Below are 22,500 nucleotides of genomic sequence, written 5' to 3' on the forward strand. Positions count from 1 at the left end.
TTCTCTCATGACAGTCCACCATGAGCAACCTGACTATCGACAGACATGATCCGTGGGGGGCCAGGCAGTGATTCCCCCCCTCAGCCCCCAGCCCCAACCCCCCCAGTCCTCAACAAACCACCCTCCCCCCCACCTTTCCCCCTCCCCTGCCTTCCATCATGCCATGACAGGAGAAGCCCCCTCTCACCACCAGCGCATGATCTAAGTACTCAGCAGCAGCCTTGACCAGGGGCCTGGCACAAGCTGCGAGCCAGACTGCGCTCCCTGATCTGTTGTGATGGAGGGATGGTGACCCTTGGAGAGGGTGGGAGACGAGTTCACTGATGCCCCCAAGATGGGCACCTGTGGCAGGGGTAGGGTGAACAATGGCATGGAGAGAGGGAGGGAGGGAGGGGGGGGCTCTATGGCTGACTTTTGCTTTGCGGCAATGTTGGACTTTATGCTCCGCATCCACCCTGCCTTACCCTGATGTTGGAGTGAAGGCCAGTCAGGGTCCTCTTGGTGTAATCGCTGTTCAGGCCCAGGATGACTTCCACCTCTTTGTAGAGGAGAACGCAGATTTTCACCCCTTGTTCCTGGCATGACAAATGGAGTTATGAAACAACTGTAGAAGACCCAGCCATCAAAGTGCATGCTAACAAACAGAGCACCACATGTTTAAAAAAAAACAATCACATTCGAAAACATTTGCTCTGTTCAAATGCACAGTACATGTAGAGATTCTGAAAAATAGAATTAAAATGAAATAAAATATGCTACTTGAGCAGAAACTTACCGCTTTGCGTTTTAAAACACAGTCTAACCTCCAGGAGTTTCCATCCACAACAGGCCTCTTCAGGAAGATTTCTGGACTCAACCTGCAAGATGAAAAAACACATGCAGGAACATTTTAACCTATCTTTTGCAATTTGGCAGAATGAATGGTGCTGTAATACAACCATTTAGGGCATGAGGGCGGTCCCTCTCATGGAGCGCTGGCTGATGGAGGGTTTAAGCGGAGGCCTACCACCAGGCTGTGATGAAGATCTCCTCTTTGGCACCTTCTAGGGCATCCGCAATGGCATCAAAGTAACCAGCGGCATTGACGAACCTTCAGGAGAAACATGCGGTAAGCCAGAGAAAAATCATATATGGAGATATATTTCCTGAATGTGCTCATGTTCAAGTGGACGTAAGAGTAGATTATCTTATGTGACCGCCTAAAAAGAGACTATGTGACTACTAGATGTTCATTCAGCATATGCTTTCAACAACTGATACACAGCGTAGGGGAAACATCCCTTAATGGTACAAGAGAGATCATATTTTTCATAGAAGAATATTTGTGCAAATATTGTGCACACAGTGTGCAAAGAATTGTGGACAAAGCAATGGCAATTGAAAAATAGTGGGTATAAGGTGAACATTGATGAAGATAATTGTGATGATGATGATGATGATGATGATGATGATGATGATGATGATGGTGGTAGGTGTGAGGCCTCTCTACTCACCACTGTGTTGTAGTGTTCTCTCTGACCGGGGCGAAGGAACCATGTCGGTTCTCCCTGAGGAAGTCCTGCCCGTACCTCTGTGCAAACTCGTCGATGGAGTGACCCCACCAACGGGCCTGCCTGTACGTGGAGCACTTGATGGTGAGCGCCCTATAAAATAGACCACATCACAGAGAGTATGGTGTCAAACTTGTGTCACTTTAAACCGAATTTGATTATGTTGTATTTGCATTTGAATTGCTGAATTTGAGCAATTTTATTGGAAAAATCCCAGTCAACTTGAAATTGAATATAATATTTTGAAATTGAAATTATTTGCTTTGATAGATAAATTATCCTGACTGAAAATTACGCTCTTTGAACTTTCACACTCAGTTCTCACAATTCAGTTTCAAAACGTGAAATTCAATTTCAAGTTGACTGGGATTCAGTTCCAATCTAATTAATTCAACATATACTATTCAAATTCGTTTTTCCAATAGCCTACAATTGCTCAAATGCAGCAATTCAAATGCAAATACAACATATTCAAATTCGGTTTAAGGTGACACAAGATTTACTCCATCGAGAGCCCCAGAAACCTTTTATAAATGAAGAACCATTTCACATTTATATATTTGTCAGCAGAGATAAGCACAGCCCACATGGCAAGAAATGAAAGGCAGAACATGGTTCTGAAAGGGGGCTCTCTTGGACCTGCCTGCAGAGATTCTCGATGGTGACTCCGTGCCTGACTCCGGTCTCGCGGGTGCCGATTTTGATGTGGAAGCCCTTATCGTAGAGGATCACGGTCCCCACCTGGCCATCCTCAGGCCTCATGTAGAGCAGAAAAGAGTCCTTTACCACCAGCCATCTGAAACGCGAAGCGGCCGTCACATGAGAGAGATGGAGAGAGAGATGGAGAGAGAAAGAAAGAGAGCGAGAGAAAGACAGGAAAACAAGAGGTCATTACCAAATAAACATTGGCAACAAAAGAGAAGCGTTGACCCCCGTGCTCCAGAGAGGCCAGTGACGGAGGGAGAAATTCAATTGCGTGGGTCGGAGCAGAGATGTTTGCTTTCTTGCGAGCAGTGAGAGTTATGCAAGTGTAATGCTAACCCGGGCATTAAACAGAAACAAAAACATTGCCCCACCGCAGATGAAAATACTTCAGTGCGAGCGTGTGTTATCCTCCCCCTATCTGTTTCAAACCTGTTCCCATTCCAAGCAGCCATTGTGTCAGAGGTCAGATGAAAGACCACACCACAACATACAGGCACGTTTATCTGTGTTTCACCCAGCACACTGTTTGCACTGTACTCTTACTTGCGTAAGAAGACATTTGATGGCGGGCAATATATTCTGATTGCATTCAAAACATTGATACAGTGTGCAACAAAAACAGATTGCTGCCATAAACTTTGTGAGAGGCACTGTAGTAGACAAGCTAGTGAATATATCTAAGGGCAGTTTATACATTGTTGGAGCTGCACCTACAACAAACTGGCATCATACTGTATTGTGCTGTATTTTATACCCCTAAGACTGGGGAACCAGCTGTTGGTTGGGTGCTGCATAGCACTGCATATTCTCACCTTTTGGACCAGCGATAGCACACGCTGTTGGAGCCACACCAGTAACACACAGGAAACGTATTGCCCCCAGACTTCTTCAATATCAGGCCTTCACTGTATCATTTTTTTTTTTTTTTAGAAAAACAAAAACACAACAAAACATCAAATTCCGTGGGTGGAGATCTTAGAAATTTGTCAAGACAAACATACAACTAGGCACAGAGTTTGGACGACTTGACGGAATACTGTTTTCCTTCTGATGCTATCTCCCAAGGCTGGCCCTCTACAGTACGGGGTCGAAGCCCATTGTGAAAGGGCCTCCATTTGAAACAGTCTCACATAATTATGACTGTTTTAGGTTTGCTCTTACATTCCCTTTGGTCCCAGGTCCTGGATAAATGAGATCTGACTTACTTCCAGGAATTCAAGCTGAAAAACAAACACAAATGTGAGGCATCATCAGGTTATCATGCCTGCGAATCTGCTCAAGGGGGAATAGATTTAAATGTGCTGAATAATCAAGTTTTTTTCCACACTGAATATAGATATCTGTGTCAAAGCTCCCAAGTTAGCAGCCGTCCCAAAGTACGAGTTGGTACACTTCCTCCAAAATACCCCAAATGTATAAGGTTAACAGTTGGCTTTTCATTCTTTTCCTTTTATTTATTCGTTGTTCTAAACTTTTACAAGATATATATCCGCCTATGGTATAACATTTCCTTGATCCAGGTAGTTTTCAATTAGTTCAGTAAATGAAGCATAATTAGGAGTCTAGCAGTGCGCATCTATGTGCAGTGAGAGATGGTCTGTGGAGAAAGAGAGAGGGGGGGGGAGGGGGGGGGGGGGGGTTGTGCTGTGGAGAGGGGGCTGCTCTAACGAGGAGAGGCACAGCATGATGGACTCACACAGGGCACACAGGCTTCAAAAAGTCTTTTCAAAAAATCTTTCAAAAGAAAGAATGACTGTCGAAACAAAAAAGTTCAAAAATCAAGTGGAGGATATTTCAGTCTTGTGAAAGACAGGTAAAAATGGGAAGATATATATATATATATATACTTCACAAGTCATTGTCAATTCACAAGCAAGTTAGCAACTAACATGTGAGTAAGTAAGTTTGAATCAGAGGAAGTCCTAGTGGTCATTTCATGAGCTGGTAGATGACTTACTGTTGCTGGATGATTCCGATACAAAGACCTTTTCAATATGTTCCTCAGATAGTCCTCTAGCTGCATCTAAAATGAAATGTTTTGAAGTGCATGGGTAACTGACATTTCAATACATATCCAGTTCCTTGTTGACTTCCTGGAGACAACTCCTCTTTGGTTTGAATCTGAATGGATAATGAAGAATGGATAATACAGCCCATTAAGGCCTAAGTTAGGACAGAACAGCACTATCAGAAGAAAAACGTATCCACAGAAAAAAAACAAACTGACCTTCCTGCTGACGAGCTGCTCCTCTTTCACCAGGGCATCGGGCCTCCGAGGCAGTGTGGGAATATGGCCTCCCTGGAAGTGCTTGTGGCCTTTGAACGATCTCCGTTTCACCAAGTGTCTGAGTAAAAAAGGAGAAGCAGAGGAGAGAGAGAAGCAGCGGCAGCCGCAAGTCAGAGCGCCAGATGTCATATCAGCTCAGCTCATCTGCGAAACACACACTGATTTCATTTGCCCCTGAATGTTCTGTAATCAGCGCAGTTAAATGGGAAAGAGCTGCGAGCTATTTTCTATTTGGGCTGCTGCCGTGGAAAGAGCGAAGGTGTCACCTCTGTGGGAAATTGAGCACACTAACCTGGAACATGAAAACACTCACCAATACCAGATGCAATGGGTCAGAACACCTATTTCGTATTTCACTGCACAGTAAAATGTGTGTGTGTGTGTGTGTGTGTGTGTGTGTGTGTGTGTGTGTGTGTGTGAGAGAGAGAGAGAGTGTCAGTTTATGTAAGTGTATGTTTGCAGGTGTTATACAAGATATAATGGATTAGAGAACATATTACACTGCACAGTGAATGACTGTGTGTGTGTGTGTGTGTGTGTGTGTGTGTGTGTGTGTGTGTGTGTGTGTGTGTGTCTCTATATATCTGTGTCTATGTGTGTGTGTGTGTGTGTGTGGTTCCTTGTATCTGTTGGAATATGGTAACACTACTCACATGCGGCTTGGCAGAGGGATCTTGAGCAGGGCCCTGAACTTGAGCAGCTCCTGGTGGAGAGCCTGGAAGTGTTTGAAGCGCCGCTTGATTTTCCACGTGAACTCTCCATGGCTCAGCTCAATGGTGTACAGGTTAGGGTTCAACACCTGTGTGGCAATCACATTATTATCTCTAATTAACCAATTATGTCATGGGTGGACTCTTCAGGCATCTGTGTTGTTTAAGCTTCTTATATGGTTTTTAACTCTTCTAAGTCATGTTAGACATTTTTGCAGACCAAATCATTGGTTAAATCTGATTTAAAGACCAGGGATGGATTACTGCACAGGCCTACCGGGCCCAGGCCCAGGGGCCCAAGGGGTCAGGGGGCTCTGAAGCCCAAGCCTTTGCATGGAATCATTGCCTCAATATCAACAAATCAGGATGTAGGCTATGACTCTGATTTAGATTCATATTGTCATTCTGATTTAGTATTGGCCATCCCCAAAATGCACCAGAATACAAGAAATCACATCAAACAAATTAAAAAAATTCTGGGGGAAGACCCCCAAACCCCCCCTCCCACATATACGACAATAAATGGGGGGCCCTTAATACATCTGAGCCCAGGGGCCCGAAAGTTCATAATCCGCCCATGTTAAAGACTGTGACTCCACAATAAAAGTATACTATTTTTTTTACTGTCTATCTAATAAAGAAATACTACATGACGTATTACTGTGCTATTTGTATAATGCAGAGTGCCCAGAACAAGGATCAAAAGACCACAAGCTGACAGCACTAATATGTTCTCTGTGTTGAGGTGAACAAACAGCACACCCTTGTACAGGTGAAGCGCTCCACTTCCGTCACTCGCACTAATACAGGCACCTCCTCCACAAACACAGCGCTGTCCATGGACTTGAAGGGGAGCAAGTTGTATATGGTGGGAAAAGGAATGCTCCCGGACTCTGGAAAAGAAGCACAACACAAATAGCACAGGTTGTTAAAATGGAGTCCCCAAAAAGCAGCATAGTGGTGAACAAATCAACTTATCAGAAAGAGGAGCAGGAAGGGTCTACATAAAACTGTTTCAATAACAAATGAAGGGTTCAGATGCAAAAGCCTCTAAATGCCACCTATGTCAAAAATGAGATAAAGATGGTGAGGGGATGCTCTCCACACATAGTATACGCTAATCAAATAATTTAACTTCTAAACCCACTAAATACCACTCTCTTCCTGGTCTAAAATATCGATTTATAGGCAAAAACCTATAGGAGCCTGAATTTAAATGCTCATTTAAAAGAAAAGTGGTCAGACGGATTTAGAGGGTTTTGCATCTGAACTCTTCAAATGTTCGTCTGTGCCTTCCAGTGTTGCAACAGCTGATAAGAGTGGAATTTCAGCTTCTCCACTGCAAGGCTGATCATTTTTGACCATGTAACCTTTGGAATACCAAAGTAATAGGGCTGGAGGGGGTGACCCACGCAGGGCAACAGAGGTGGACACTGAGGGGCCCAAGCTCAAAGAAATGCTTTTCGTTCTCCTAGAGTATCCCACCACCCCGCGCTCTCACACTGCACTACTGCTGTACAACTCCACAAACCTCCACGTCACTGGTGTAGACTTCCCAAGAACCAGTGCGGTTAGCAGTGTCCAGCTGATGCAAGGTGTTGATATGTGAGGTTTTAAGGATAGCAATCAGCAAAGTTGCTCTTTCAGGTCAATGAGCCATTTTTACTAAGAATTCGTAAAAAAAGGAGTTGGTCGTCGGTCAGAAGAGATGGGAAGTGGATGGGTATGTGCATGTGTTGGGTGTGTGTGTATATAGTGTAGGTTGTGTGTGTATGGGTGGGTGGGGTGTATCTACTTGAGGAGGTGTGTGTATATGCGTGTAGGCTGAGTGTGTTTTTTTGTGGAGACTTTCTGACCCATCTGTTTTCCATCACAGTGGTCGGCATGGCAGCCAAGGTCCAGCTCATCGGTGTCGTCCGGCAGGTCGTACTGGTCCAGGCTGTCTGAGAACTGGCTCATGACCGACTCCAGCCGCTCCAGTGGGGGAGGCCCCTGTCTGGACCTCTGCGTCAGCATCCTGCCCCCTCACACACACACACCCATCTGCAGGGGGACACAACACCACCCAAACAAACAAAAACAAAACAAACAAACAAGTGATCATCTGCAAATAAAACCTACATGGATTATCATTATTACAAAATACTAGATGTACCGCAGAGCGGTACAAAATATGACCGCCGCCCAGTCCAGCACATTTTTTCCACAAAAATAAATCACGCTGAAATGCCTATATTATTCTAACTGTCTCACTAAATTGCATTATCCACACTCAATTCTCACTGGTATCTGCTAGACAACAAGTACCAAAACATGATTAGTTCATAAATTTCACATGTAAAATTCATTTTATACAACCCCACCCCCATCTTGCCTGTTCATAATTTCTGAGAAATTCTTGAATTTGTGTGCATGTGTGCGTGTACGTTTATGTTTATGTTTGTGTGTGTGTGTGTGTGTGTGTGTGTGTGTGTGTGTTTGTGTGTGTGCGTGCTTGTGTGTTTGCCTGCGTATGTGTGTTTGTGCAAGTGCATGCATGCGTACATATGTCTACTGTGTGAGTATGTGTCATACGTATGATTACTGTGAATGTATGTGTGTGCGTGTGTATCTGTTTATGCACATGTGTGCACATGGAATGGGTTGACATGGCCCCTTGAGATCAACATACAAAAAAAATGGTCCTCCTAAAAATGGTCCTCTTGAGATATTCACAGAAAACTGTGTCTGCCCTACCCTCCTTTCGGGGGGTGCAGTCCAGCAGGGGGGCTACAGATCAAAACGAAAAATGATGGTTCCATGCTATTCATATGGGGTTACATGGCCACCAAGTTTCGTCTACCCCGGTCTTTCAGTGTCCCGGGAATCCTTGATGGAAATTTGGACATGCGAAAAAGAAAAAAAAGAAAAAACTGACTAACTGACTAAACCTATATGACCACCAATTCGCTGCGCGTTGGTCATAAAAATGTTGGGCCAATAGTCAGATTTTTTTATTTTATTTTATTATTCCCACTTCATGGCATCATGCCAAGCCTCGGCCTTGTTTTTTTTGTTCAAACATACACCTACCTACCCATTATTTTTCAAACTTCAACCTTCCATTTTTTTTTCAATCTTTTCATTGTGTCTGGTGTGCTCAGACCCCATCTTCATGTGATGGAGCAGAAGTGTGTATCTTTCTCTTTACAGAATCAAACTTTTTTTTGAGTAAGCAATTTAATGTTTACCTCGCACTCTGCTTCTGTCTCTTCCTAGTTCAGATACTGCTCACGTGCTTTTCCCTCCTCCAGACCAAAAAATAAATCTAAATTTCATGTTTGTCCAAAAATGTGTTATTCATATTTGTTTCCAGCCCTTGTGGTTAACTAACTAACCAACAAAGCATTTGCAACCATGTTGTCATAGTATTTTCTTCCCATCTTTCCCTGCCCACAAACTAATTGCTTCCCCCACATGCAAAATGCATGAAGTATGGATTTCATATCTGCTGCGCTCTGTTAGCATAATGCCAGGCTGGCGTGCTATTTGCATCACTTACACTGAGGGAAGCCAGCGCTAATGAGGTGGATCTGCTCTCATCACCAGCACTGGCGCCAATGCCCCAAATGCAAAGTGACAGGCCGGTCATCAGAGAACATGGGGACGTAATGTCTTGTGATCACGCAAAGGGTGACGGACATTGATTTTGCTCAGTCTGACGGTACATGTAATGACAAAAGAATGGAAAGGTCAGGGTCAAATGGCATGAAAATGATAAACCGGGGCTCATATCACGCAATGTTGGGGGAGACAATGGCGCCTTCTGTGCTTTTACCGTGAGGGACAGAACACAGAGCTGAATCCCGTTTCATTTCCACTCGTGCAATGTCTAGGGTTTTATACATAAGTGTCACTGGCGCCACGCATTCACTCATTAGGCCTACTGTCATTCATTGTTGACTTGGATGCTAGACATCCAAACTTTAGTTTGAGGAAGAGGCTTTGGCAATAGAAAACCAGCAATGTTAGTCCATTTTTGCCCACTTAAGCTTTTTTGTGGGGCTTGGGTTTTGTTTTAGTTTCATGACGATACCGCTTGGATTTCACTCAGATATAGAACAGAATTCCTAGAGCGAAAGACAGAATGAGGCCTCTGCCCTGCATGTGACCTGAAAGGATATCCAAGCACTTGGTTAAACCTTAAATAACTGCAGAATGTGGTAGGTAGTGGTATGAGGCATTTAAGAGTGTGAGAAGTGTGAGAAAGAGACCGCAAGTGGGGGGAGGGAAATTGTAGAGAGAAAGAGAGAGAGAGATGTGGTGTGGAAAGGGGCCTTTTCCCGGCTCTGGGATTTTGTGCTCCGTTTCACCTGTCATTGCTACACCAAGACGAGGAATCTCCCTAATGGCCCTGCCGAGAGGCCCGAGGCTACGGCAGAGCAGCAGGGCCAAACAGGCCTCTGGCGCAGCCCGCAAACTAGGTCTTAAGCCTGACTACTGGGAACTGTGTTCCCTCAACGTTCCCATATCACAGAAGCAGATAGGGTTCGTTTGAATTCAAATGTCATGGTTAATACTTATCTATGATGTTATATGGTTGGTGTGTATGCAAATTATGTGCTCTGTACACCCATGGTGGATCTCATTTAATTATAAAAGTATTTACATAACATTTTGTTGGTGATCTACCACAGTACCTCAAGTCACTCAAACCAACTGTGCACAGCAACACTGTATCATGGCATCCTCATTTATTTGCCATGCTTTGTGTGAATGGCACTTAAGAAAATTAGCTTCAAAGGAGCTGTGTGCCTATACTTGACGTAGCACATGCAGTCTGTCTACACCAGACCCTCTATCCCCCTGGCAACAGCGCGTCGCGCTGGCTCATCACATTCAGATTCATTAGATAATAATGAGACCGACTTTGGTGTTTGAAAGCCACTCGGCATGCTGTAGGCTGGTAAAAAAGTCACACCATCACCGTAACCAGTCCTTCAAATGGCTTGTTAGTGCATTCTTGTAAGGCCCCCGCAGTCCAAGATAATGAAATTTGACTCCTTCCTTTGACCAAGGAAGAGACTGGGTTAGATGCATATAGCCTCTTAGTTTAGTAATACAGTATGTCATGTATTGATGAATACTTTTCTTATGGCAAGTTGCACACCTTTCATGCATTTAAGTGCTTATAGAGCAAGAAAATCATATCTAAGCCCAAACTAAGAAGTATAGAAGATTATTGTAAATATTGTTCTATAGTAATATTATAAGTTTATAATAGTAAACACATAATCTATAGCTTTTCATTCTGACAGCCCTGAGGGTAAACAAAAATGTCTCCCAGGCTCAGTAATGTGTAACAAACTGAAATGTCAACAAACAATTGCATTGTATTGATCAAGTGAAGCATAGCTTTGTAAATAGCTTTGACAGCTCTGTATTGCTCCATTGAAAATACTGTAGCCTGTAACTTAGAGGCTTTAGGTGTTCCACATGCATAGGCACATACATCTCAAAATGTTTAAATTCAGTCTTTTTTCCAGTGTACCAGTTGATTGGTAGAGTTGTTTACAAACCTCTCTACAAACACAGTCTTCTGCACACACTTGCTTCTTTTGACATGTTTCTAGATTTCACATCAATTGTGTTGAGCATGTGCAGCATTTGCCTTGTAGGTAGTCAACTCTCTAGTTTCAGGCCAAATCTCAGTACTGCTGCTTTATCACCTCTACACTCAAGTCTGTGCTACCAGCATTCACATCTACTAATGTAATTTCATTTTATGTTTCATTTCATCCTATGGTTGTTACGTCAATTTGTGAGCAAATTATTTATATGCACAGCTTGAAGGTAGGCTTTTGGTTTCTGTGGTGTTATGACTGATACATTGGAGAAGTTAAAGTGAAAAGGACATGTACTGTCTTGGCCTCCAGAAGAGATGTAGCCTCTTACATTTGTAACTCAGCTTCTGATATATTCAACTCAAATATTATGAAACTTGATCTAAATGAACCCATGAGGAAAGATGGAACTGAACATCATTTGCAGACAAAATATTTCAAAGCCTTCTAGTATCTTATCAGGAACAAAAATGCATGCCATGCCTGAGATGGATATTATTCTTATTCTTAAGGTGCAAATAACCATGAAATATCACAGAAATCTTCTGTGCTCAGTGCTGGGTCTGAGTTCACCACAGTTCACTTGCATTTAAATAATGAAGCCTTTATTGCTAGGTAGATTGGAAACACACACAAGGGGATCTGATATCTCACTAGCCACAAGCTCACTAGCCACAATTGTCTTGTGTACTTTAAATTAAACCATATGAGTGAGATGACACAGCATAATATGTTTTGAGGGGGCTATTTAAATGCCATAATGACAATGTACTCTTTGTGTTTGCAGAGTAATTAGTCCTAGGCGCACATCCCCAAGTCACGACAGAGGGGCTGTAGAGCCATTACCCATACATTGGGAGGACACGTTTACACTGGTGGGGCTCATCAACCCCAATCAGAAGCCAGGTCAGTCATTGTCACAAATTCATCTATTACATCACATTCAGACATCATCACAAATGCATACATTGCAGGTACACAGGCAGGTATATAAGGACACAGATGAAGCAAGATCAAGACATGTTAAGAAGGACAAATGGAACGGATGAGAGCCCTTATAGTAAACAAGAGCAAGGAAGAGAAGAGAGAGAGAAGAGAGAGAGAAAGGGAGAGAGGGAGTTAAATCTTACCTTATCTGTGACTTTAGTATAATGTATTCCAGTAAGCACAGCCACACAGTCCCTCTGAACAGAGCTAAGGAAACACAAGCTTCTTGCTTCACACTTTCTCCCCCTCTTGATGTCCCATCTATGATTCAGAGCTCCACTTTGCTTTATTAGTCTCTATGGCAACGAAAGCTGGCTACCAGTAGTCAAGCCAAGTCCAGGTTCAATGTTTTTGCATCCAGCCTGTGGAACTGTGTCACTTATATCAATAGTAACCAGCCTCTGTTCCGATACAATGTATCATTCAAATGAAGGAGAAACAAGGGCCCAGCCTGACTGGGCGGTCAAAGCTCCCATTGATACCGTTGTGCTCTGTCATTGTGTGTGTGTGTGTGTGTGTGTGTGTGTGTGTGTGTGTACGTATTTGCATTGAGGTTCCTGTACCAGGAATCGGAGGGCAGAAGCTAATCTCTATGATGTCAGCTCTGATTAGAGACCCTGCTCAGTTGAATGCGGTCTGTTGAGAGTGGCAGAGGAGTGGATTGAATGGTATTTGTGTTGCAAAGTGAGGGGGTCACAGAACTGTGTGTGCGTTAGTGATGTGTCAGCGATTCAGTGGGAGAGAAAGTCAGACCATCAACGGCGGGATTACGGCATGTCAACACGGCTGCCTGTAAATATCTTGTGAGCTGGGTGATAAACACTGGGTGATTAGTCTGTTGTTTTCACCACTGTGTTGTTGCCAACAGATGATGTTTGTTGCGGTGCCATGAAGGCCTAATGAATAGGCATAGTCCTCTACAGCTCTGTGTAGCCTAGTTATAACAACAAAATAATAAAAAAAAATGCTTATGAATTCAAATAAGTTTAATTGAAAGTGAAAGTTTAATTATAACATACGCTGTACTTTTAACATGCCCAGCAAAGTGTAGTTTACTGGACTTGTGAGTGATTGTTCAACTGTATCCTCTGTGCAACAGCTCAGGGTTTTCTGGCACGAGCATCATGTACCACGTGACTCAGTGTTTGTGCTTGCTGGAGGAAGTAGTGTGACCGACTGAGAGGATACACGAGAGAGTGGAACAGTTTATCTTACTTTATCAGCAGCGGTAGCATCACACTGGTGAACACATGTCGATATCGTTCTGATATGTTGGCGTGAAGTGTGAATAGGACTGAATTGTTTGGAGCAGATATAGCCTACCGTTCACGTTGATGGCTAGTTAGCTGTTGTAATGTAGCCTTTGCTTAGCTTGACATCAGCTAGCATTCAAGGTAGCTCCTAACAACTTTAATCACACTCCGTTATAACATATTTTACAACTGCACTTTGACCTGCAGTGAGGTCTTCAGACTGTCGGGACGCCTATTGAAATGCCCTTTTATCAGATCGACTTTGCTTAGGACTCCAGGGTCTGTCTGGAATCTGTTAGCAAGCAAGCTAAGTGCCTTGCTGGTTGACAGCAAAGTAATGTGTTTTAGAAAGATGACCAGCATCTGCATCCAGAGTCAGACATTCTGACTGAGAAAATGACGAGGAGGTAGGCTATCTCAACTTGCCACGTCACGTTCTTTCTATTCAGAACGTTTTATCGTGAGCATGCGTTTATTTTGTGCAGGACTGGTTTGTGACAATAGCCTATTATTATATAGACTAACTTACCAACATCTGGTATCGCACCATGACGTCTCATTTACGTACATTATTTACTTATCATAAAAAAAGAAATGCAGGTTTGTTCTCGAATTGAACTGAAAGTCTAACAACATTTGTTTTCCTGTGTAGGTGATGCAGTGTGCGTGCGTGGAGGTCAAAAGCACAATGGTGGTGTCTGAGTTTCATTGGGCCCAGCAAATCCCCTTGCCAAAGCTTGGCCCAACTCATTCCAGGATCGTAGTTGGTCTCGTTGCTTTGGTCTGTTTTATAAACAGCTATGACGGTGAATTTGTCTTTGACGATTCGGAAGCTATTGTGAATAATAAGGTAGGCTACTTGGACGCAGCAATAACGAGCTGATCTCAGCCTCCGTGCGTGTGTGTTTGCCTGTGTGATCGATTGATTTTGTTTTTTTTTTTTGTTTAGGATTTACAGCCCTCAACCCCTCTGAATAATATTTGGAAGAATGACTTCTGGGGAAGTAACCTGAGCAGCAACTCAAGTCACAAATCCTACCGGCCCCTCACTGTCCTCACGTTTAGGTATGGCAGTCAGAACCTCACCGAGCCCGTCTTTTGACGTCACCTCTGTCAAAACAAAGCATATTGTGTGTGCTAAGGGCTGCCGCCGACACACAACACATATTACAAATGTGACATTTGCATTTGATGTCATGTTTCACACAGGCCCTAGATGTGCGCACCCAACGTCTCTAAATGACCTTGCATACATTAGAGGATTATGTTTGAAATTGCAATTTTATTCTCAGTGGGAAATCATTGGAGTTGCCCCCAGTACTCGGGGAGTGGACACCTCTGTAATTGACTTGGGGAATGGTATGCATATTGCCTTGACTGACGAGGCCTTTTTCAAATCATCTACGTGACTCCTCACCTCAGTTTTTACCAGGGCAAAGTGTTTTTTTGTGTCAGTTATCTGAACTGCACATGTGCTGAAACTTTTCTAAGTCTATGCTCTAATTGGCCAAAAGTTTGCTTCCCCATTTGTCTGATTTAATAGAACACACCTGAGTGTATGATTGTAAGGCCTAGTACTATCCATGACACTGTCCCAGAAAAGTAGGCATTAAAATAGGCAGAGTTACTTCTGTAACTCTATGTGGTCATTTGCAGGCTCAACTACCTTGTGGCCGGTGGCCTGCACCCCGTCGGCTTCCACGTGCTCAACATCGCCCTTCACAGCGTCATATCCGTGTTAATGACCGACGTGTTTGCAATATTAATTGGCGGCCTGGCCTACGACGGTAAAGGCCAGAGGCTCAACCAGGCTCCGAAAGCCTCCTTCTTAGCAGCTCTGTTATTCGCTGCCCACCCAGTTCACACTGAAAGTGTAAGTATCGTTATGTTTTATTTAACTTCATATTATTTATTTGTTTATTTGCGTGGGTTTTCTCGGAACCAGCGGGCAGCCTGAACCATGATAAACAATAATACCCTCCCTTTCCTATTGAACAACAATGCAGCTTAACACTGTTCAGTGTCGGTACCATGCATGAAACATACATTAAAGGCTCAGCTAGAAGTAGCAAGACTCAGTAGGTGTGCCTGACAACAAGGTGTGTGTGTGTGTGTGTGTGTGTGGGGGGCGAAGCCTGCTTAATGGCTTAGCTTTGGACTAGTCTTCTTTTTCTTTCTTTCCGTTATTTTGTTCCCCCTTTTCTGACTCGTTGGTGTTCAGTCCTGACAGCGAGTCTCTCCTGCTTTCCTTTCCTTCCTCCGATCTATCTATTAATCAAGCATGGGGGTCTTGGAGAGAGGCAGGCGAGGCAGAGGCAGGTCGCTGACTTGGGGCGCCCCGGCGCTTATCAAAGGAGGGCCATGGGGCCCCTGCCACGGCCAGCCGCGGAGTGGTAATGAGAGCCGCCCGCCGCTGGTTGGCCAGAGCAGAAGCAACGCCGCCGACAATTTCACATGAAAGGAGGGAGGCTTTTTGTCTAACTGGCCAAACACAAATGTAGGCTTTTTTTACAATCTAAGTTGCACATACACACTCTCTCATACACTGACACACACAAACACACACAGGCATGATGATGGGTCCAGAAATCATTTAAGCTGTTGGCGTATGCAAAATGTGATGAGATTAAAACATAGTTAAAACTGAGCTAGTGGGCTAATGAGTGAATTGTGCTCTGTGACACTGGGCCCTGGTTTCTGGTTCTCTGGCACATTCTGCTCCTTTTTCCAGCTGAGCTGCGGCGTTTGCCTGTAGGACCCAAAGGATTAGGCCTCCATTGTGTGAGGGCTCTTAGCATTCTCCCGTGCTTGATTGGGCTGAAAGATGTGTGTGTTTTGTGTGTGAATGAACCAGGGTCTTAGGAGGCACTTGAGGAAACAAGTGCTTATAGTTGTTTGTTTGTTTGTTTGTTTGTTTGTTTCTGTGGTAAGACTTGCTCTTGTTCTCTTTTTTTCTTTTTCATGTTTCTTTGTTTTTCTTTGTTCTCCCTCCTCCTTCTCTTCTCGTTTTTGCTTCTTTCTCTCTCTCTCATCTTGTTCTTTCCCTTTCCCCACACTCTTTACCTCTCTCTGTTGCTCTCTGTACCTCCTTCCCTCCCTCTCCTCCTCCCTTTCGTTTTCTTTCTTTCTCTCCTTCCTCTCTCCTTCTCTTTATCTCCCTCTCTCTCTGTATCTCTTCATCTATCCCTCTCTCCCTCCATCTGTCTGTGTTTCACAGGTGGCTGGCATTGTTGGCCGTGCAGACCTGCTGTGTGCTTTGTTCTTCCAGCTCTCGTTCCTGGCTTATTGCAGAGGCTTCCGAGGAGGTCAGTCTTCAGCTCACCCTCTGTCCCACCCGTAGCAGAGCGCCCATCGCCCAGCCGCTTTAGTGGCCTCGAACTCCCTTTGATGGATGCCTTTGCTCGCCGTTATCAGTTACATATTAAAAGAGAATCAATAAACACATAGAATTCGCTAGAACTTTTTTCCCCCCTTCCCTTCAGATGTTACAAGCTCGTGCAGAGAGTCTAGGGAACGCCCCTCATTCTATAGTAATGCAGACCATTTTTTTTTTTTTTCTTTCCACGATGTCTTTCAGAGGAATGAGAATTGTTTTTTCTCTCTTTCTTTCTCTCTCTCATTCTATCTTTCTGTCTTTCTTTCTTTAAAGGTAATGAGAGAAACTTCTCGGTGCCATGGATAGTCTTCAGCCTGTTGCTGTGCGCTGCGGCCATGCTCTGCAAAGAACAAGGCATCACTGTTCTGGTAGGATGCCACCAAAACAAATCAGTTGTATTTCCTTTAGGTGATATATCATTGTTCACAATGGCCATTATCTTGTGTCCTTATATACAACCCCAAAACTGAGCTACCTAGAGCAAGCAGAGAGACAACAGTAGCAAGGGACATTCCTTAGGGCCACAGGTTTATGTTGGGAGACTTCTTGAACAGAACCCTGCTCAAAAGGAGGAACCCATCTCGCCAGGCAGGCCCATGAAAGGGAGACAAGCAGAAGGGTAAGGGGACCGGGTAGATGTGTCCCCATTTGAATATAATTTAATCTAGAAAGAATTTGAATCCATCCGATTTTCTATTCACCCCTGTGGGAGGCAGCAGATTCTCCCCATATGTAATGTATGTAATATTTACCTCCGGTGACACCTTATTCAGTGACCCTGGCCTTGCCCCAGGCTTCTGCAGATGCAGCCAGTACACTGTTCTCAGTATGCTGAAAAACCATGATGTTACTTTATATTTAGCTGTGAATGGCTCAAGCGGACGCACACAGTGCTGTTTTATCCCAGATGACATACGGGACTGCATGGCCTTTATTAAATCTCCATTTGTCTCCTGGCAAGGGAATCCCTGTAGAACTCATCCTGTGTTATCACTACACATGCTTGTCCTCTCTTCCTGTCAGGGTGTCAACGCTGCCTTTGATGTGCTCATGATCTGCAATGTAAATATCTATGAGCTCACCCACCGGCTCCTGTTCAAGGGGAAACCAGTAGATGTAAGTGTGGAGGGACTCTTTCTTTCTTTCTTTCTTTCTTTCTTTCTTCTCTATCTGTCTTTATGCTCCTCCTTTCCTCCCTCCCTCCCTCCCACACGCTCTCTCACTTACTCGCTCGCTTGCAAACTGGCACTCACATGTACACACCCACACTCTAGCTCACACTCACTCACACATTCTCTCTCTTCCTTCCTCCCTCCATGCCTCTCTCTCTCCCTCCCTCCCTCCCTCTCTCTCTCTCTCTCTCTCTCTCTCTCTCTCTCTCTCTCTTCTCTTTCTCTTTTTTCCTTTCTACCAAAGCGTTTGTAAAGCCCCCCAAACAACCAATGTGTATGAGTTTGGCTGTACAGTGATGGTCAAAAGTGTTGGCATCCATGCTGAAGTTGACTAAAAAGAGGAATATAAAATCATGTTTTGGAAATTGATCTTAATTTCTTAATGCCTTAAGTAAAAACCTTTTAAGGACACCAATTTTCTTTGTGAATGAATAATGTATTATAAATAAATAAATGTTCATCCTTAAAATACAGGGGCCATAAGTATTGGCACTCCTATGTTAAATTCCCATAGAGGCAGGCAGATTTTTATTTTTAAAGGCCAGTTATTTCATGGATCTAGGATACTATGCATCCTGATGAAGTTCTCTTGGCCTTTGAAATTAAAATAGCCCCACATCATCACGTACCCTTCACCATACCTAGAGATTGGCATGGCGTTATTTCAGTTAGCCTATTAGCTGGTTTGATTTGCACTGAGCTCAATGAGCCTCATACCAGCTAATAGGCTAACTGAAACTTTTTGATTTTATATTCCTCTTTTTCCTTCAACTTTAGCATGGGTGCCAACACTTTTGATCATCACTGTATATAAATAAACATGGTCCTGTCCATTTTTCCAAATTGTGTGTGCCATCTTTTTTGGAATATCTACTGTAGTAAAACCCATGCTCTTGTCCCTACGTCCAGGCGAGTGAGTTTGTGCGAGCGGGTCTTGTGGTGAGACTGGTGCTACTCCTGTTGGGCGGCTCACTGCTGTTATATGCCAGATGGAGGATCATGGGAACTGGTCCCCCCGCCTTCACCGAAGTCGATAACCCAGCATCCTTTGCTGAAAATGTATTCCTCAGAGTAAGCCATCTAAGTACACATACATGTACAGACACTAATTTTGTATTAGCAATATATGTATATACATGTATCATATATACATATATTGTATTCTATACTAAATATATAGTGTATACCTGCCACACTACTGTGCTTGAGGCTTTGACGGGCTCTTTAACCAGTAGATTATTACTAAATTGAATCGTTCAAGTATTCGTCCTGTCTGTCCTCTATTTATTATTCTGTGTTAGTGGGATTAACATTTAACATTGGACTTTGACATGAGATGCCGATAACATTCAGATGGGCATAATCAGATCGTCTGTACTGGTTATCTGATCGGCCTTTGCCATGGCTTTTCTTCTTTCTCCTTCTCTTTCTCTATCCCCTCTTTCTTTTGCACCCCTCCTGTGCCCGGTTTGATTGGCAGATTGTGAACTATAATTACTACTACTCCTTGAATGCGTGGCTGCTCCTGTGTCCCTGGTGGCTGTGTTTTGATTGGTCGATGGGCTGTGTGCCGCTCATTAAGTCGGCTGATGATTGGAGGATCATCGCGGTGCTGCTGCTGTGGAGCTGCTTGGGCGGTTTGATGAGCCAGGCTCTGTGCTCGCATGACGCCGTTAAGAGGAGGTGAGAGAGAGACACACACACACACACACACATACACACACACACACTTTGATCCTCACATACATAATTGCTATGCCCTTCATACCGCATATCTCTGGTCCTCACACACAACACACACACACTGACACTTTGGTCTTTCATACAGCACAAACCATCTGGTCCACGCACGCACACTCGCTCGCTCGCTATGCCCCTTATACACACCACACATTCTATTTGGTCCTCGAAAACACACACACACACACACACACACACACACACACACACACACACACACACACACACACCTTCCCTGGTCCTCACACACAACAGACACAGTCTCTCTGCTCCTCACAACGAATAAGAGGAAAGGAGGTGAATTGGGGTTAAGTTGTATTATGTCAGTCACTGGTTAGTGAGTGGGCACTGGGCACTGTAATGGGCTGTTTGACTCCCTGCCCTTGTATTAGTCTTCCTCCACTCCCCTGATTTTAAGAAACAAGAGGGCCCGTGTAATTGGGTTGGTGCAATTCTTGGCCCATCCTGTGCAACTTCTGAGCAGCTCCGTTGGTTACCTGGAGGTCAGAAATAGGCAGGAGATAACTGCAGCCCTGCCCTTAGTGACCAGCACTGGACCTATCTGAGTGACTTGCTATGAAGTGTTGCCAAGCCCAGTTTTACAGTTGAAATGGTTTTTGCTTACTGTGCGGTCAGAGAGAAGAGTGTAGAGAAACATCATCTATCATATATCCACACACACAAAACAAAGACAAAGAATAGACACAGTAACTGACAAATACATCAAAGTATTAATACAAAATGTAATAGAGAACTATTATATTAATAAGTACATGTTTAAGCTAAGTTAAGAATGTGAAAACATGACTCAATCCAGTCCCAGGTCATCATCCCAATACCCACCCCCATCTTCTCTTTCTGTGTGGTTGTGTGTGACTCCAATCTCACTGTGTTGCTTACGTTCAAACCGTTTTTTTCTGTTGCTGTTTGTAGAAATTCTACTCATGGCCCATATACGTATGTAAGCGCAACTAATCCAGTTCTAGGTCATCACTCTATACCTGCTACTGACCTCTCTGTTGTGTGTTTATGTGTGTGACTGCTGTCTCCCTGTGGTGGTCTGACCTCTGACAGGATTCTGACCTTTACCCTGGTGCTCTTGGTCATCCCCTTCCTGCCGGCCAGCAACCTGTTCTTCCGTGTGGGCTTCGTCGTGGCCGAGCGGGTGCTGTACCTGTCCACGGCCGGCTACTGCCTGCTCCTGGCCTATGCCCTGGGCCACGTCTGCTGCCTCTGGAGGAAGCACAGGGTACTGCACTATCAACACTAATGACACTAATTATTAACACTAATTATTTATTTGGATAGGCCTGTTGACTGTTGTTTGGTGTGTTTGTTGTTGAACACACAAATGGTGGTTGCGATTACAAAACATGTTACCTTACACACTTGTCATAAATGTCTATCTGTGACTGTGTGTCTTCCTGTTTGCCCTACCCTCATATTGTGTGTGTGTGTGTGTGTGTGTGTGTGTGTGTGTGTGTGTGTGTGTGTGTGTGTGTGTGTGTGTGTGTGTGTGTGTGTGTGTCGTGCGTGTGTGTATTTATTTTTTGTGTTTGTATAGAAACTGCTGGGGGTGGCCCTGTTGGCTCTGGTGTGTGTGTACGTGGCGCGGTGTGCCCAGCGGAGCAGACAGTGGCGCTCGGAACAGAGCCTCTTCACCAGCGCCCTGCCTGTCTGTCCTCTCAACGCCAAGGTGAGGTGCCTGCCTCTGTTCCACCTGTCTCTCGGTCATATGGACCCTTTCAAGAGAATTCCATTATCAGCATCATAGTTGGCCCCACAAGACTTCCTTTTAACATTCCATATGTTATCTTAATGCAGAGGAAGTAGATTGGGGCCCAAATAGAACGTTCAAGCATTGTTTTTGTTTACCTTGTTGAAAGGGTCCATAGCCAGGTGACTGCTCTAAGAATGGCGCCAAGGCATTACCTGTGTAAAACGTAGCTGTGGGTAAGAGCATCAGCTAAATTCATAGCTTATAGAAACCACAATCTATTACAAGTTTGTCTTGCTTGATTATTTGATTATTCTTAAAGAGCATATATACCTTCATTGTTGTGGACTAAGGTGTTAAGACAGGTATTCTTTGGCAGTATGATTATTGGCGTGACATGTTTTCATTACTCCTCCCTATCTTATTACAGTTTAGAGGGCTGCACTCCCACGGGAGTCCCATGAGACCTGTGGGTTGAGACGCAAAAGAGTGCGGCGTGGGGCGTGTTTTGAAAGCTTATGCGGGAGCGGGCGTGATGAGAGGGGTGCGTTTGCGGGTGCGGGAGAAACAGATGATCCACTGCACTCCTGCAAATTAAATATATAATGCGTAAAATACCATATAGAAATGAGTGAAGTAGTGTAAAGAATTATAGTTGAGCTGGATATTGTGTTAGGCAGCATTAAAAAAACGGGATTTAAGCAGCCTTACTGACTGATATTGTCGTTTAGGCCTACGTGGGTTCAATTATTTTCTCAATTATTTCCTGCTCCGTTGTTGAAACTCAAAGCATGACAGAGGAAGAGGACACCACTAGACTACTTCAGATGTTAGTGCCTTTCTAAAGAACGAACGCCAGCTAGCATAGTTGTGTTACAGTAGCCTACACTCAGAATCAAGAAATCTTGCAGTCCTTTTCAGTTGTGTGTGTGTGGTGTCAAGTGCTCCTTTTATGAGACAGAAGGCAAAACTGAATATGCCTCCTGCAAATCCTGCGGGCTTATGCAGGCGGGAGTGGGACCTAATGTTACGGATGCGGACGGGTGCGGGATTAAAAATGACACATTATTGCGGGAGCGGGAAAGAATGAGTGGGTGCGGTACAGAACATCTGTTCCGCACAGACCTCTATTACAATGCTCTTGATTCCTGATTGGATTTAATAGGATGTAATAGCATGTTACTGTATTTGGCAAAGAAGCTGTACATGTTGGGCAAGTTTTTTAGACTTTAGACAAAGTGAATTTGAGATGAGATGGAACAGCTTGTTTGGATGTGGTCCAAGAGCGGCTTTCATCCAGGCAGCGCGTTGTGTCAGGATGCGAGTTAGCACGTATGCGATGGTGACATTGGCGTCATCTGTCATTAGCACTCAGTCTTCTCACTCAAGGTGACGCTCAT

At 44.1% G+C, this 22,500-nt stretch overlaps 2 protein-coding genes across 3 annotated transcripts in view; one reads left to right on the forward strand and one right to left on the reverse strand.

Annotated features, from left to right (window-relative positions):
• The window catches only part of si:ch211-168k14.2 (phospholipase D1), a gene marked incomplete in the record, with an annotated part of 22,827 nt that extends 10,233 nt beyond the window's left edge, over window positions 1-12,594 (reverse strand). The window contains 13 exon segments of the mRNA XM_048240024.1: window positions 465-575; window positions 776-857; window positions 1,007-1,090; window positions 1,494-1,643; window positions 2,194-2,346; window positions 3,068-3,160; window positions 3,417-3,475; window positions 4,213-4,278; window positions 4,483-4,600; window positions 5,196-5,341; window positions 6,015-6,145; window positions 7,109-7,295; window positions 11,986-12,594. Of these exon segments, the coding sequence (XP_048095981.1) occupies window positions 465-575; window positions 776-857; window positions 1,007-1,090; window positions 1,494-1,643; window positions 2,194-2,346; window positions 3,068-3,160; window positions 3,417-3,475; window positions 4,213-4,278; window positions 4,483-4,600; window positions 5,196-5,341; window positions 6,015-6,145; window positions 7,109-7,268 (1,353 nt within the window).
• A 354-nt stretch (window positions 12,595-12,948) lies between these two features.
• tmtc4 (transmembrane O-mannosyltransferase targeting cadherins 4) overlaps window positions 12,949-22,500 on the forward strand; it is a 15,481-nt gene continuing 5,929 nt past the window's right edge. The window contains exons 1-11 of one of the 2 annotated variants that reach the window (XM_048239789.1): window positions 12,949-13,236; window positions 13,748-13,945; window positions 14,045-14,160; window positions 14,752-14,968; window positions 16,313-16,400; window positions 16,745-16,839; window positions 17,495-17,587; window positions 18,553-18,714; window positions 19,124-19,326; window positions 20,458-20,632; window positions 20,948-21,079. In XM_048239789.1, the coding sequence (XP_048095746.1) occupies window positions 13,751-13,945; window positions 14,045-14,160; window positions 14,752-14,968; window positions 16,313-16,400; window positions 16,745-16,839; window positions 17,495-17,587; window positions 18,553-18,714; window positions 19,124-19,326; window positions 20,458-20,632; window positions 20,948-21,079 (1,476 nt within the window). In that variant the 5' untranslated portion in view covers window positions 12,949-13,236; window positions 13,748-13,750. Of the gene's footprint in view, window positions 13,503-13,747; window positions 13,946-14,044; window positions 14,161-14,751; window positions 14,969-16,312; window positions 16,401-16,744; window positions 16,840-17,494; window positions 17,588-18,552; window positions 18,715-19,123; window positions 19,327-20,457; window positions 20,633-20,947; window positions 21,080-22,500 lie in introns of both variants that reach the window. The other variant, XM_048239788.1, reaches the window with a different exon arrangement.

Source organism: Alosa alosa, chromosome 3, assembly GCF_017589495.1.
Source record: "Alosa alosa isolate M-15738 ecotype Scorff River chromosome 3, AALO_Geno_1.1, whole genome shotgun sequence".
Taxonomy (NCBI): Eukaryota; Metazoa; Chordata; class Actinopteri; order Clupeiformes; family Clupeidae; genus Alosa; species Alosa alosa.